Source organism: Calidris pugnax, unplaced genomic scaffold, assembly GCF_001431845.1.
Source record: "Calidris pugnax isolate Ruff unplaced genomic scaffold, ASM143184v1 scaffold24, whole genome shotgun sequence".
Lineage (NCBI taxonomy): Eukaryota > Metazoa > Chordata > Aves > Charadriiformes > Scolopacidae > Calidris > Calidris pugnax.
The window spans coordinates 10,617,139-10,634,697 of NW_015090922.1; the positions used below are offsets into that span (position 1 = coordinate 10,617,139).

Here is a 17,559-nt window from a genome sequence, read left to right on the forward strand (position 1 = left end):
TTCTGAGATGTGAGCAAGAAGGAAAATGCGACCACTTTGTCTTGTGGCATTCTTTATCTGTTCCAGAGAGACAGGGCATCCCAAATCTGAGCTTTCACTGCAATGCACCGCTCTGGCTCCTGTGTTACCCACACCAGGATCACAGTAATACTCTCATCTCATTGTTTCTCTTCAGATACCAATTTACCGGAGAAGACCTGAAAGCAGGAATGTCTATGATGGGTCCTATCAAAAGTCCACATGAGGAGTCCAACAGACTAAAAGTCCAACAGAGGAATCTCATCCACTGAAACACTGTATCACAGCACAGCCTGTCTCTACTCTCAGATTCTGTCTCCTGCAAAGCCCATCTCTGAGTGCAGAGAAAAGTGTGAAACCTCAGAAACACACACATGCATCTCACCTGGACTCAGAGGCATTTTCCCCCTGCAAGTGTTACTTGCTTCCTTCAGTAATTTTCTGAAGTGTGAAGTTTGGGAATTTCTATTCCTACACTACCCATTCTGGTGCTGGTTTACTTCTGGAATAGTAACTTAACTGCTCTTTAGCAAGGCAGAAGTGCCAGAAAAGCCTCTGGAAGAGAAGTGCTCTGTTCTACCCATTAGACTGAAAAGGCCATGGACGTCTGTGATTCTGCGTCTATAAAAACAGTTACTGTGGAGACAGTATATCAAAGAGGTCTGCAAGAGCAAATTCACCGGGCATTATTAATAATTATTAATACTGACAATAGACATTAGCTCATCAAATAATCCTATATCTGGTAATAGCTTTTGTTTGCTCTCAATAAAGGCAAAAATAGCATTTTTATTTACATATTTTAACTTTTTTTTTTTAAAGTCTTGCTTCAGGATTTTCTGAGTTCTAACCGCAAATGATAACTGAAAAAAAACATGTTGTAAGTTTACATAGTCTTGGCATTATGTATTATCTCTGCACATCAGAAGACCCTCAAGCACATCAGGAACTGGAAAAAACACTCTAGATTTTGCCTATCAGTTTAAGGAAAGAAAACTGTATTTCCACAGTGACATGAATCAGGCAACACTTCCATCTAAATCAGAATAACTACGGGATATTTTTGTTTGTTTTAAGATAAATAATCATCATTTGGCCAGCAATAAATTTTTAGCCAGACAAGATGCTTTTGGTATCCATTACTCCCTGCCTGCCTTATCCAACATTTCAAATTGTTTTGAATTTGTGAAGTAAATTCCCCAAGGGCTGTCCTGCACTTTAAGAGACAGATTTTATTAATTGAAGACAACAAATCACTTACAGAAAATAATCGTAATGTAGGAAAGGCCTAGGCAGGGTTGTACTCTGAAAATCTCTTTGTAATTGTAGCCCCTTTAGACAGGCATAATCAATTAGAAGTGGTCTGATTTTAACCAGTTGCAGGCTCATTACATTGCATTCCTGTTTCTGTTGATGAAAATCAGTTTCAGCCTGTGGCCTGGAACTCATATACAGCACTTCCTGGGGCCTCTTAGATAAACACATCAAGAAACAGTTTTATTTGGATTTGTCCTTCACCCTTTATTCATTGAAACAACTTTACAAATCAAGATTAAAACAGAGAAAAATTGGCTCATAACCAGAGATACACATATATAAGACATTTAATCTCAGAAAAGTATAAAGCTTCAGTTAATAATTATTCCTTACAGAATATTTAAATATGAGACTCAAAACATTCATTTTTAACTGCTGAGTTTAGTCTTTTTCTTCCCGTGTCACAGGACACTCAGCTTCTATTTAATATAAACATATTATTCCTCCATTTCAGAAGGGCTTCTGCCTGTGATACATAAAATTGTCCCTAATGTATCTTCAAGATTTCAAAATCACATTTCCAGTCTAAGCTTCTACTCTCTGTAGATACTGCCTGCAATATATAATTTTAAACCTATATAGGAATGAAACTCTTAAGCAAGACAATACTAATGAACTATCCCTCAGCAGAAAGAGTCTGCAAAAATAATTGCTTTCTTTCTACAGAAATTGTACCTTACAGCACTCAGGTTTGGAACGGTCCACGTGAACTTTGAGAAATAAATGAATCCAGTACAGTCAGTAATCCGGCCACAGCATGGTGCAGTCCCTCAGGCTCAAAGGGCTATTCACAAGTCAGGGGCATTAAAAAAAAAAAAAGAGGGGAGTTTCCTGGTGCGGAGAGGTCAAGAAAAGCCTCTGCAAATGTGCATGAATTGTTTAAAAACCAGAACAGACAAAAAATACAAAGATAACTGAAATGGGAAAGAGACTGATAAAGGAAATGTAATGCCCACTAAGTAAGCAAATGAGGAGCTCTCACCTGGAACACTGGCTGTTCCTTCATAAAAGAAAATACAAAAACAGAGTTGAAGGGTGAGTGATGAGAATAATCAGAAACAGATGAAAAAAACTTCATATGAAGGGAATACAGAATGAATGGGATGATTCAGACTACCAAGGTAAAGGATCATGATTTACAAAAGTGCAAAAATTATTATTCCAAAGCGGCTCTATCTTTAAAAAAAAAGAAGTACTCAAACTGAAAAGAAGGGTGATGAGCCAAACATGGTTGAAGGGAGCTTTGGGGAGGTCTTTTTGCTTATTTTCTAGATGTGATACACAGCTAGACTTTTTAATGTATTGCAAAAGATAATCACTAAGGCCAAAGGCATATCAGGATTTAAGAAACTTTATTCGGTATAAGTAATGAAAATAAGTAAATATATAGTGTGACATAAGAATTATTGATGGTAGATATCGCTTACCTAAAACAAACATTAAAGAGATACGAAAAAGCTTATCCCTAGAGACACAGTGGTCAGTAGAACAAGACCTACAGTGCAACATCATCTGGAAATTTCCTTTACTGAAAAGTACATCTTGGTATCTGGGACTCATGAGAGAGGAACGACTCTTCAGATGACATGAGAGATCAGACCTGTCTCTTAGGATCCCTGATAACCCTGACTGTCTTCCTGTGGTATAGTGAAACCCACTTGTCACATAATTTCTATGTGTCTATGCCTCTGTTATAAGGGCTGGATTCTGCATCAACCTATCTGAAGAAGTTCCTTTCAGTTATGTTCATCACCGACTCATTTTCCTGACAACTATCACTACTTGAACTGTGCATTCACAAGAATCACACAAATAGCTATTATGGAATTAAAATGGAACTACTTCTACCAAAGGTCTAAGCAAAAAAGCAAAACAAATTGGTTTTAAAATTAAGAATACTCCCCAAAACAAGACTATCTGAAATAAAGAACGGTTCCCATGACTTAAACGCAGTGTTAAAATTAGTCATTAAGAATTTTAAAGAAATGAAAGAACTGTTCTTAAATTGCCTTCCTGGACTGACAAGGTAATTTATTACTCACTTGTTCATGAGAAATGAACAAAACAGGCCCACAAGGAAGCTAGTTACAGCTGACCGAAAACTGCCTATGCACAGTCACACTTGAAAGGGTATCCCTTCCTCCCTTCCTTTGTATTCCTTATTGTTTACAGTATGCTTTACAGTGTTGCAAACAACACTCTGCACCATTAAAGCCACTGATAGTTCTGACTGGTCCTTCAAAAACTTCACAGTGCTAAAGAACCACTATAAAAGAAAATAAAGAAGCTCTCAGAGTTGTTTCTTATAAAACTTCTAAACATGAGAAAATAGTTTCTCTGAAACACTTTCAGGTGACTCATGAGTGAACAACTCTGCGGCTTTCAGGAAAGGTTAAAAAAGTAGCAATATTCCTGGGCTTGGATTCTGTTTTTATTTACAACCTTGGATCAGAGAACATTTTGGAACACTGGAAGGGATCTTTGTAGTTGTTACACAGTTCTAGGATTAGGACTACTGCAAGATCATCACTTCAGTCTTTGACATGGAGGTGTACCTCATTCTTCTCATCAGCAATCCCCAAGACTAGCTCTACAGAAGGCAGAATAAATGGCCCTTTTATACAAAGCATAAAAAGGACTCCTGCTTCAGTAGATACCATGAATACAAGTAGTATGGTGGTGTTTCTCCAGATTCAGAGCTCAGAGACTTCCCCACAGATATACCATCTGATTTATAGAAGGGTTCATTTGACTTACCTTGCTTCTGATGCTTTCCTAGGTGAGTACTCAGCATCACAAGGACATCAAGATAGGCAGCTCTGGTCACCAAACAAGGATTCGGCCTAGAATAAAATCAAATTACTAAACATAAAATTTTTATAACCATGCTCAGAAACAGCAGTGGAACACACGAGCTTGGTGTGTCTATTTTACTTAACTGATGCAAAATAATTAGGCCAAGTTATCTAAACTTCATTTCCTGGTCCATTCTGAATGGCAGTCTCACTAGAAGAATGGCAACACCCTTCCTCCATCCATTCCACCAAATCACAATTTATACATTTCATTATTATTCGATGAATCCTGGCAACCAGTAGGTCCTTGTTTTGTTTATAGATAATGTGTGTAACTAAATGCATTAACAGAAGTAAGTCTTCATGTCTTATTGTTACAGTTCATAAAAGAAAATTCCCCATGAAAGGTAGCTACTACATCTTTTTAGCGCTCTCACTGTTCTGATGAGGACGACAGAGCTATGTATGTTTTTAAAATTAGACGTTTTTTCCCCCAGACAAGAATATTGGGGATTTTGTGTGTATAATGCAAATCAGTAATAAGCTATTTTCTGCTCTACCTCTTCAAGTCACAAGTGATAGAAATTTTCTCCCCAATTAGAAAAGTAAAATTAGGTTAACATCTTCATTTTTCTTCATATTGTTATCACTGTATATTTCAGCCAGGAAACGTAACTTAATATGTGAACAAACAGGAAATTCAGTTCAAAACACAGAAATTATTCTGATTACTCCAATGACACTTGGACTGTACCAAAAATTTCTAGAATCAAGCAGCACAAGCTTAAAGTATGACTAATTCTGTTCAGTATTTCATTTTTATTTTATCTGGCATTTTCTTTGTATGCTTATCTTGATGTTTGAAACTCTTTCAAAAAAGTGTTAATTAAAAATGTTCCAACAAACATTCTCAACTCTAACATCTTTAAAATTCAAGAAAAAAAAAAAAAGCTTTTTCAAATAAGATATGTGATCATGACATAAAAATGAAAGGTCTGAGGTTCTTGTGCAGAAGTTTGGCAGCTGTATTTGTCTATGGAGAGTTAGCCTATGATCCTGTTAAAAAAAAGACAACTTTTACCAGAAACATTGCTCTCGCCTTCAATAATAAACCCTGTAATAAGCTTAAATTACTTATGCTTTCTTTTATGGCCTTCAATATTAGGCACCCATATTACATATAGCAGATCACATGCTACGAGGGTCTCTCTTTTGAAAAGGTTTGTCCTCCTTTTGCATAAACAGAGACTTTTTAGACATTCTTACTACTGAAGCAGTCACGAACCTCCCAAAACTTCATGCTTGCCTGTTACCACTTGCCTTAGAGCACAAGGACTAAAAGACTGCCTGCAGAGAAGATAACATCAATAAGAATTGATACCGTAAGAAGCCAAAGCAGTTTTAATGTGGCCTATATTTGAAAAGCTGTATGAGCAAGACTTAATTTCTATCCACCCTAAGTGAACCTGTGTTCTGTATCTTGAGCATCCAGTTGTTGCCCAAGTTGGTTCTTCACAGATCTGTGTGAAAACACCCCCAAGAAATCCTCAGAGGGTTAGGAGCTCAACCCACAGGTAAACAGTGTGACAGATCAGTCAAAGACTTAGAAGGAAAAGAAACCAAGAGGTCTCTCACAAATTCTCATAAAATGGATGAAAACAGCCATGACAGATTCAGTTAAGATGAGGAACATAATGGGCCTACCACGCTTCAGCTCCCTTGAAAAGGACTCACTATTCAGCCATTTCCCTGGAAAGAAGATTTTTCAACATACAAACTGTGCCTTGGGAAAAATATGGCTGACGCAACCTTTTTTGAAGAAGTGACAACTGCAATACTGACATGTTTTTTTATTCTGGTCCAGCTTTTAAGCATTTACCACTTCATTATGAGTATGCGCATATGCATGTTTTGATTTTGAAATGAGGCTTTTCTAGCATGAAACATGCCAAACGTTTGTTCTTGGCTGCCTCCATTGCTCTGGTGATGCTAGTGAATTCTCAGCCATATGTGCCAGACGGACACAACAGGAAACTCAGTTTTCCAAAACCAAGAAATTTTAGTGTTGTTCAGACTGTAGCAGAAAGCTCAGTCTTGAAGACAATCAAACTGTGATTTGCATAACAGACCTGACAGCCAAAAATCACATGCTGAACATTTCAAATGATGCACCGTGCAGTATTTAAGATGACCTGTTCGTGCAGAACTTCAACAATGAGAGTGGGAAAAGTACAAGATGTTTCTTTTTTAACACAGATACCCAAATAAAGTGGTGTTCTCATAAACAAGCTTTGAGGAAATCTGTCTCCAAACAAGAAAGTCACAGCAATAGCAAGGGTTGGAGCTCCAGGCATCTGGAACAGTGTTCCTTTTTTTGTCCAAAACCCAAAAATTAGTTCGTTTCCCTTCCAACCTGGATATTAATGGAAACAAATACTTCATACGCTCACTCCAGATGATAAAGTGTATGTGACTATGAACAGGGCAGAGCTAGAGATAGTTAGGACTCTCACATCTAAGGGTACGTCCACACAGAAATATAAAATGGGTATCAAAACAATATTCATGCAGCTACACATAGATGTAATAGCAGGCTAGTGATGTCAGCACAGAGATCCATACCTCATTAAAGTAATGCTTTGTCTACATTAGCAAGTAGGCTGGTGTTAACGACAGCAGATCTGTGAAGTCAAACAGCTGGTTCCAAAGACCCAATGGCCACCCTACACACCATGCCCAGATGCATTACAAAATAATTTTCAGTAGTTCATCTTGTTGCTTTTTCTCTTTGGACACAGATTTTATAGCCAGCCCGCTCCAGGAATCTCACTACACTTAGAAGCTTATCCCACAGTTTCTAGAGCTCCTTTCATGATGTTGTACTTTGGAGGTTGACTGCCCAGGTGGAAATAAAAATCTGTTCACAGATGATCACTGAGTTAAATTTCACCAACAGCCAATATTGCAGAATATTTCAACACATCCCACTGAAGGGAGGTGAAAGGCTGTCTGCCCTGAGCAACACGTAAAAGGGAAGTATCATCACAGACTTGACCTGCCTGGCAGAGGGAAAGAAGACACCTGCAACCTTTAGAAGCACAGGCAGGGACGCGAAGGATTACTGCTTAGAATGAACAAGGCCCAGAAGAAATGTGTTACTGATTTAATCAAGGAGAATGAAACAACGACAGGAGGAGCTGCTGTGTCCCTGAGTAGATCATCATGAAACTCCTGAGAAGATACAAGGTGACTGAAAGAACACAAGTCAAAAAACTTAAAGGAACTGATGGTTTTAAAAGGTCTACGGATTTTTGTTTTAACTGCCAAAGCTCCAGCCAAACAGTATCTTCAGTATGGGGAAAAAAAGTGTCTTTTTTTAATTATTATTTTAGGTAGATGTGACTGAACAGTAGACAAATCTGAAAACTCAGGTGCCAGTTTCCATACTATTAATTTTGACACATTATAGCAGATTTCTGGATTACTAGATCCTGAAAATAAAATCTTCCAAACCTAGCCAATTTCTTATCATTAATGCTGAATAAGTAATTGGGGGTAGTCAGGCTTCTTTGTGATTTCATTTCCAATTCTGGTATGTGAATACAAAATTAGAAAAGATTTGAAGTCACTGGCAAGAGGAAACCTTTTGTTAACTGTTAAGAGTCCAGGGATTTATTTTTTTTTTTAAAGCGAAAACGGATAATGGAACTAAACAGTCCTTTTAAATTCACAGTCTGCTGTTCAAATGCCTTTGAAGAGGCCCGGGTTAAGTACTTATAGAATATTATATGACCGGAGTAACAATAAGCCATTTGTTTTCAACAAGGAACTGCCTGGTAGGCGAATCAGGAAGCGTACCCTTCAGGAGATATTCCCTCTCTGTAGATGTAAATCAGAGCGGGCAGGTTCAGAAGCTCCACGTGCAATACCATGTTTTGCTCCAGCTGGCTTTGGCTGCCTACAGTAGCGCTGGGACCGCTTTGATTTCTGCTCTGCCCTTACCGCCTGCAAGTACCACTGATTGCAGCTTAGGTCTACGTAACATGAAATTAATCCTAGATTCTCAGTTTGGAGCTCTGCAAATATTATTTTTTAAAAGTCTGATTCACCTTTTAAAGTCATGCTGAATTTAAGATTTGCTTATTTTGGATGGCAGATCTGATGCAAACCAAACTGGCATTTATTGAAAAAATCAGCAATATGTGGTCACAGACCTCCTGTGTACCCTACTCACACACACGGTTTCAACTCTATCAGGAACACATGGCTGAACTTCTAAAATTCAGTTTCTTTTATATTACTGTTTATTTTAAAGAAGATCAACATTAATGAATTACAGAGCAAATTACCTCCTCTTCCAAGGGAAACAACAAGGAGCAAAGAACATGGAAAACTCACACATTTGGCCTCAATTCTGTCAGAAAACTGGGAAAAATATTTAAACAATCTAAATATACAATCTCTTGCTCCTCTAACCACTAAGGCCTGCAGAGGCCCTTAAACATCATTTCTACTCATTACAGGACACCGTTTATAACCATTCAGATTTCTATACATAAACAAGGATGCCAACACACCTTTTATATAGAGCAAGCACCAAAGAATTTTAATGCTTCTGCAGATTCTCATTCTCTTCTCAAACCCCCAATTCACAATGACACTATCAGCTGACTTAAAAAGATGACAACTATTTTCTCCTGGATCATTCCTCTTTTTCCAAAACAGCACCACCTCACTCAGAGATGAACAACAACAGTAACATTAATATATTGCATTTGTTACACAAATAAGACAGATACAAGTCACTGATTATGAAATCAAAGCTGTTCATGTTAAAGTTTATAACATTAGGCTTTGGTTGTTCTAGTCAACAGAAATTCAATGTTTTCCAAAGAGGTAGTTTATTTCTCTCATATTTTTCCTCATTAGGGAACAGATGTTGCAAAACTATTAGCAGAACAAGCACTATAAACACAGAGCAACTTACGATATTTACTAAACATTTAATGACACAAAAATCAAAGCATATTTACTCAAACTCTCAATGAGCACTTAACAGATTTCAAGTGCAACCTGCCAATCAACATTTATTAAATAAAAACCTGTAACATCTCTCTCATGAATTAGTTTAGCTATAGGTTTCTTAGCGCAGTTAGCTATCTTAAGCTCTCAGAAAAATTGTGTTTTGTAGTCTCCAAGCTCTTAGAAAGACTTCAAATCTTTCAGCCAGTGCTGCTTTGTGAATACAAGCTAAACTCGTTTCTCATTACTCAACTTCAGTAAATAACAAGCAAAGCCAAATTTTCTGCTAATAATATGTAACATGTACATCATTGTTTTGGTCACAGTAAAACAATATATAACTACATAGTGTGTCAGACAACATTTTTTTTCAGAGCAAAATACAGTGTTTAAATGACTGTTAGCTACTTCTAATCTACACACTCAAATTGATTACTCTCAGCCCCAATCTTTAAGAATTGGTGACAAGATTTGGCTCATGAATCAAGCTAATATAAAACTCTAGCCAAAATTATACAACTTACAAAGCTGTCTAACAAATCCCTATATTTTTTTGTCCAAAAAGTTCATGACACACTCTTAAGCATCAGGGTAAAGAAACAAGTTCTGGCAAGATTACAAGGGCAACTCTTTCAAAAGCCACTTCATAGCTGTGAACAAGAGGAGAATCGTCCTTATGACTTGCATGACTGTTTTCATTTCAATTTCCAAAGTGATCAATCAACTAAATGAACTGCCTACTCCTTCTCTGGTCTTTAATGAAAAAGTCACTCTTATTACAATGCTGTATGTTTCCAGAGCCTTTGGAAAGGGTGAAAAAGCCTAAAATTCTTGGAAGGAAAACCTTTTCAGAGGTTTAACCTTATCAATAGGATTTTAGGAAGAGCCCTGTATTAAAAGGAAAAGAAAACCTGTAAGAGCTAAACACCACTCCATTCTTCTGTTTAAACATGTTACTGTAAAGAGAACCCCTCAGCAACACCTATTAAATTCTGTATTTTAGCTGGCAGAAAATAGTTGCTGATGTTGAATTTAAACCCCAAATTCTCCTACTTTCTATCCACCAATATTTCATAAAGTTTTTGCTTCCAACCGATAAATTAAATTGGTTTCCTACACATCTTATTCTAGCTAATATACAGGGTGCTATTGCAAAAGCCTTTACACAAGTTCTTGTCTTTCTGAAGTTTTAAATAATTTCTGACAACACAACATTTTTACATACAATTAAGGCTGGAATTCCACTTTTAGCTCTAGAACAAACGCAGGGAAGAATTCGGATTAAATCCAACACATCCTAATAGCAGCCAGTACTTGGGGACAGGGTCTATGCAACTTCCTATTCTGAGTTTCCCAGTCTGCCTTTGTCTTCCATAATCTCAGCTCTTCAGGCTGACACACTGACAACTGTGTTTTAGGTTTACAGTATATCTTTCCCTCCCTATCAACTTCCAGTTTACTCCTTCCTGCAGAATGGCAAATCTCTGCAAAGTATTCTTTCTTCTGCTGGCCAGATTCTTCCAATATGTGACCTGCAATTGTATCAACTAAAATATTTTCTAAATACACCAAGAAGTGCATTTTCTATGATGTCTCAGCCTTGATACAGTCAACTCCACATAATCCTTAGAGGGCTATCCGTAGAGAGTTTTATCCTTGAAGGATTGCTGATGAACCAGACCACATTTTACCTGCAGAGAGATCTGGAAACTCATGTTTAACTCATGGAGGTGACAAAGCTTATTGGAAATCACACCTACAAAAATGACAAGCAGCTAACTAAAAGATTAGATCTCTCATTGTTTTGGTTATTAGCTTCCAAATTCTGCAGTATTCTAGAGACTGAGGTTTTTGGGGGTACATTTAGTTTAGAAAGCCTTCATACTTTAATCTATTTGCTCTCAGACCCCACATCTGTAGCACTGAATCAACATGCACAGCCTTCCTCATGTCTTCTTGAGGAGACATTAATAATGGATTTAATTATTAAACTTTGTTCATAGCATTTTTAACCATGTAATACAAAACCAGCACATCAGTGAACATCATGGCCAACAGACCTACATTGAACGGAAAGCATTTTAAAAAATAATAATGAAGCCTACACTACCAAGTAATCCTTGCTGAGTTCCTGGAAGTGCAGGAACACCCGCACAGAAATACAAACATCCAGTAACAGCGGATCTGCTTGCCGATTCGATGCTGTTCAGATCTTCTTGGAGTAATTACCATGTGCACAGTCCCCTTGACTTGCCCAGTCTATAAGACCAGCTCACCCTGCATTATAGTAAGCATTTTCTCCATAGGGAGAGTTGCCGTCTGGTGATTTAAGCTCTTCTACCACCAAAACCAGACTATTATGTTGCTGTTTGTTTCCCTGGTAAAGGCAGAAAATTTAATGCTTCAAAAAGAAGCTACACCAATTATTTTTTCATTGTGATACCACCAAGAACATCTTGAGTTTCAACTATTAAGAAAAATTAATTTGTGCTCTGGCTGTCCTTGGTGAATGATACTGAAAGGTTGTCTTTTGTCGGTGTTGTTTTTAGCATACCGGATTCATAAAATAATCCTATCTGTTCTCTTTTTTGTGCTCTTAATGAGAACCGCCTGTGATCCCTTAGCAGCATCCTAAAAAACTTTGAGGTCAAGCTAATCCCATGTGCAAATTTAATGGATTTTACACAATTAACATCAGGGGTTTCACCTATAATGAGGTAAGCTACTAAAAGTCTTCTGTTTATTTATTGGAAAGCATTTTCAGATATGAGTGAGGATTTATGTCCAAAGCCAGTAACTCTACGTGGTTTGTATGTACTCTCAATGTTGCACTCATGGAGGGAACACATCTTAAACAACCTTATTCAGTTCTTAGTATTTCCTGAATGTTCATATTTAAGTTATGAGCATAACTGTGAACCAAATAATGTTTTATCTTATGCAAAGCACATCTTAAACTTCAGTCTGATGTGTAGATATCTCTACTGATACCCAAAGCAAGTGTTCCAAACCAAGCAATCACCAGCTGCCTAAGTAAACAATTTGTAGCTGCATTAAGGATACTCTTATCAAAACTGGTGAAAGAGTGGACTGAGAGCAACAGAGAAACCGGAATTAGCCTGCTAAAAGCACGTAAGATTTAAATTAATGCCTCAGAAATACATTTATGAACAATGATGTAACTGTTATGACTCTGCTCGCAAAAGCAAAGATGAACCAGGCTAAATTGGGTTCCTGGGTCAGTAAGTGCAGATTAATAAATTACCACTGTGCACCTGATGTGCAGTAACTGTTCATACTGGCATGCTTTGCTTTCAGCTGGAACAGGACAAAAAAAAGTTTCCCTTGATGTTTTGTGTGTGTAAGAGCACACACATGAATTATTGCTCCTGCCCAGCTGACAGAAAGCTAACTTTTTTATCTAGAACCTAGTAAATAGACTTCCACAGAGCCAGACTCAGGTTTTAAAACTGTTTTCAGTTTTTGAACACGGAGGTATAACACAAACAGACCACTAACGAACAAAGGCAATTAACTGCACTTCTCAAACCGTAGGTTTTAAAGCAGAAATTGAAAAAGTTAGAAAACAGGAAGATGCTAAAGGCAGATATGGCATTGGAAGGACAAGAAGGTTCATCTCGATGCGGTGGAAGATAAACAGGCAAGGGAACTAGCTGAAGAGAAGGACCACTCTGTCAGGAGGATGATCTCACATTCTCCTTAGTTGTTGCCTTCTTGCTGTTTTGGAAGTACAAAAAGCTCCTTGCATCTTCCAAACCATGCCCCCACTTCCAAAAATCCCCCATAGACGGCTTGCAAAGCTGCAGAGAGTTCATGTGCATCTTGTACCTGTATCTAGATAGACATGCATGTGACTCTGGAAACTTCCAGATAACCACTGTAAAGAGCACACCACACTGTTTTGTCTTTAACAGTCTGCTCACTCGAAATTACTGCTGTGTCTCCTAAGGGGCAATGAGAAGAATAAGGGCATATTTTGGTTACACTCTTTGAGCCACAATGTCCTAAAACCACAGCAAGGCCACATTTTGTGCTTTTCCACACAGATGGCCAAAATGGACCTTGCATGAAGTTCCTTCTAGGAAGGACCTAAGACTGGTTGTCAGCCTGTTGTCACCCACATAGCACTGCCAAAAGCAGGGAGGGACAAAAGGAGACACTACTTGATGGAGTGCCATGGCCATCAACTGTTACAAAATGCCTGTGTGATGTCCCTCATTCAAAGAAGTCACAGCTGCATCATTCTAGAGTCAGCCTGGAGAAAACCGAGCAGCACGTATCTCGGTGGACAGTAATCTGGTTTTGAGCCGAAGCCTGGACTAACTTGTGCACCTATCTGTTGTGTGAACTTGAATCTTGTGCCCTTATATCAAGACTCACTTGCATGTTTAACAGTCCCATCCACAAAGCAGGGAGCTAAGCAGCAGCACCCCAGAGCACGGATATTTGGGTGATAAAGCTGAGTGCACACACCGTGTGTAGCCCATCCATACCAGACCAAGGAGTGACTCTTTACAAAACACAAAGCCAGTTGGTTTTACACAAGGCTGTTCCACACAAGTTAGTTTCAAGAAAGCAGCCGCCTTAGAAGTAAACTTTCCCAGCGCGGACAAGCTCTCAGCTAAGAAGTGGCACATGGCTAGAGGTTAGCAGAACATGTTATTTGACTTCTGGCAGAACCTCAAAGTCTTTTCCCCCTCCTGTGGTCTCCAGTAAGAAGGAAGGCGGAAAAAAAATAAAAAATCAAACTAAAAGCACTGGAAGACAGCATCCTACAGCAAAGCTGTGCAATGACATGATTTCACAAATTTTCCAATACCAATACTTAGCCTTGCCAAAGGCTACAAATGAAACAAGACAGATATTTCCGGGACTTCTGTACAACAAATTACCAGCTCCAGAGGCTGCTCTTTTTGCTTTGTGTATTTATGAAGCAGAAGGCATCTAGATTTAGTCTTGTAACTCCTTGGTATACAGCTGAGCTAAAAATTAATTATATTTTTTTTTAATTCATATGAAAGAGCTTTGAATTCTTTCAAAGGCTTAGCTTGATATATTGACTTTTTTTTTTAAAGCTTTCACCAGACAAATTTCCATCACTTCATTCCACCACCTCAGTCCTCCAACAAAGCAGATTTTATGTATTTCTTAATTTCTTTTCTCTCTGCATCTTCTACACTTGCAAAAAATGCAAGAAATTAACACTGGTTTGGGGTTGGGTGGAAGCAGCAACATTACCAAACTACTTCCAACTAACAAACAGGCGTATTCTAAAACAAAATAAACCACACCAAATAGAGTATAAAACTGCAAGTAAAGTGAAAAGTTTCAAACATCACCTTCAGAAATGGATGGAAGGCAGATCTCATTCACCAAAACATCAAAAATGGAAATACTACTTTTGAATAATCCAAAAAGGTTAATATGAAAATATAAATAAAATAAATAAATAAAGAACCCCCACAAAAAGCAAACCAAGAAAGGTGGAGGAGGAATTTTTTTTCTTCTGATATTGTAATATATGCTAAAAAGGAGCAAAAGCAACCATGTCCTACTAATATGAGAAGCCTGCCTTCATAACAGACAGAAAATACCAGTTGGAAAAGTGCATGTTTTATGAAATTCAGTTTGGGGAATGTGAGCCATTATTTTATTCTCTAAAGCAAAATCGGGGGAGTGGAGGAGAGAGAAGTGATTAGTGTATTACAGCAAATGTGCAACAGTTTCTTGAGTCATTCTACACTAATACATTCTGATGAGAGGAAATTACATTCTGGCCCTGAAAACGTGAAAACAAACAAACACCACCACGACCACCCCCCCCCAAAAATAACGCCACACCCAAACCCAAACAAACAGCTCCCCCTACCCAGTTGAGCAAACAGCTGAAGAAAGACAATCTTTCCTCCAGATACACATACATGACAATTGAGCCTCATTTTTAAGAGCTACTTATGTAATCCAAAATTTTGTAATTCAACTTTCTCTGAGAAGTTTGTTCTATAGTACAAAGGAAGTATGTAGTTCAAAGAACACAAGCAAGACCTTTACAGAACTAGCACAGCAATGTGAATGAAGACCGATGTTCGGAAATAATTCCCCATTACCCAAATTCACAAATCATTTCCCTGTTATCTTTTTTTAGCCATTTTAAGATTAATAGCGAGGGCTTCTAATGCCCTCTTTTCAAACAATCACTACACTACGGTATCAATGGCATGCTAAACTATCTCCTTATGAAAAAGGCAGAAGAAATAGATGGAGATTCCTTTAGTTTTTCTCTGGGGTACTCGCTCTCTTTGCCTGAACAGAAAGAAGGTAAGAATGACTACGTGGACCGAGGGTCCTCTCTGACAGTGACCATCAGCAGACACGTACCAACAAGGCTAACAGCAGGGCACGAATGAAGCACTGGTTTCCTGATGTGCTCTCCCAAAATCTGGAAGACTGCACAGACAGATTTACTGACTTTCACAACTCAGTTGCCAAGCAACTTCCCAAAACTCCTTTAAAAGAAGAAAAAAAACAACAACAACCCCCCTCCCAAACTCACTGTTCATCATGGAACAGCTGCTGGGCTCCACACAGCCAAAAATAAATGGTAAAGCTGCACACTGAACCTGGGAGACTAAAACTATCAGAAAATACCATCTATTTCCATATCTTTGTTTGTTTGGGTTGATTGTTGGGGGTTTTTTTGTTTGTTTTGTTTTTAAATCGCATCACACTCAACACATTTATCTCAAGGAGAAAGTTAAGAGGAAAGCAAATTTTTTCAGCTTTATAATTTAGTCTTAAGCTTAAAATGTATTCAGTTACCAAACATTTCATGAATATTTTACCTGCTTTTTCAAGATTTTTTTTTTTTTTTAAAAAAAAAGGTAAGAAAAAGAAAACACACGTTAGCTCAAAGCATGTCAAAGGACATATGGCTGCACAGGCTCAGAGAGAATGATAAAGTATAATAGAAATCTGCAAAAAGAGTTTGTCTGTAAAAAAACCAATGCCTTAACTTAGTTTTGGAAATCTGAATGCTAGTAATATAAAATTTTACTATCTGAGAAAATAGACATTTAAAAAAACTTTATGTATGGCATTAACTACATAATTGAGAATGCATGAATATGAAAAGGAGGCTACAATAAAATGTGCACTGACAAGAGTGTTAATATTAGCACATACAGCTGTGTCTTTTTGCAGGTAAGTGAAAGAGAAAATACATCTCTTCAGGCAAATACCTATACCATGTACCAGGATTTCTAGAGACAGCCTGAAAAGCATTTCCTTTCTGGAGAGTAATAAAAAAAAAAAAGAAAACAAGAAGTCATCTCTCATATTACTGATGTATTAAGAAGACCAGTTCTGAAAAAGTACTTTGAAAACTCATTATTTATTTTAAAATCTGTAATGAAGAAAGCCTGGCTCTTACATATTTGCTGCAGGAGAAAGAGGCTTGAATTATTTAGCACTATTACCTTTCTGTTGATTTTGGTCTCTGGCATTTGGGTATTTTCTTTGTAACAGTATCAATGGATTTAATTTATTTAAGTAAATTACCACTCTCATTCAAAGACTTAAAAACACTTATTCCGAGTCAAGTCAAAAGTCCACCAAATCCACCATGATGTCTCCGACTGGAGCAGAGACCAGATGCCCAGAAAAGGAAAGCACACGACCAGTGACACTTGCCAAAACCTGTCTCTCAACCTTCAAGGTTGCTGAAGAATTTCTTGAGCCAGCTGTGGTATCTACACACTTAGTAACCTTACTGGGCTCTTCTTCCATGACTCTGTTCAATCATTTGTTAAAAATTCAGATAGGTTTAAAAACAAGAGTACCTTGTACATGAAGTTCTACAACTAAACTAAAATCACATTAAAACCTTCATTATTTTGTTCCTTTTAAATCTGCCATCTTGCATCAGAAGGGATGCTAATTACCTGTCCCCTTTCCATGTGACTCATACCATTAATTTTTCTTCTGTGTCATCCCTCAGTTTTCCCTTTTCCAGGCTAAAAAAAAAAATCTCAGTCCATTTAGTCATTCCCTATCGAGAAACTATTCTATACTTGCTGTCAGTCTTTTTACTGTTCCTCATTTCTACTGTATTGTCTGTGGGATTCACACAACATTTAAATATACAACACAAATTAATACACAAACATAATGGTGTTTTGGGGGCTTTTTTTTCTGCATTCTTTTTATGGTATTTGCCCCCTCATCTCTTGAGCTCTACCAAGAATCAGGGTGATTTTTTCCAACACAAAATCTGCTTGGTCAACCACTCTTTCCCCAAGTACAGTCCAGAGTGCTTTATTCATGTGCATAATTTCACAATTATTTACACCAAGTTTTACCTGCTATATCATCACTCTCACTCTCTGAG

At 37.7% G+C, this 17,559-nt stretch overlaps 1 protein-coding gene across 4 annotated transcripts in view; it reads right to left on the reverse strand.

Moving 5' to 3' along the window:
• THADA (thyroid adenoma associated) overlaps positions 1-17,559 on the reverse strand; it is a 160,424-nt gene that overhangs the window by 44,686 nt on the left and 98,179 nt on the right. For all 4 annotated transcript variants that reach the window (XR_001413030.1, XR_001413031.1, XM_014951060.1 and 1 more), the window contains exon 30: positions 4,093-4,178. Coding sequence is in view for 2 of the 4 variants with exons in the window: in XM_014951060.1 (XP_014806546.1) it covers positions 4,093-4,178 (86 nt within the window). In the remaining 2 variants the exon portion in view is untranslated. The remainder of the gene's footprint in view (positions 1-4,092; positions 4,179-17,559) is intronic.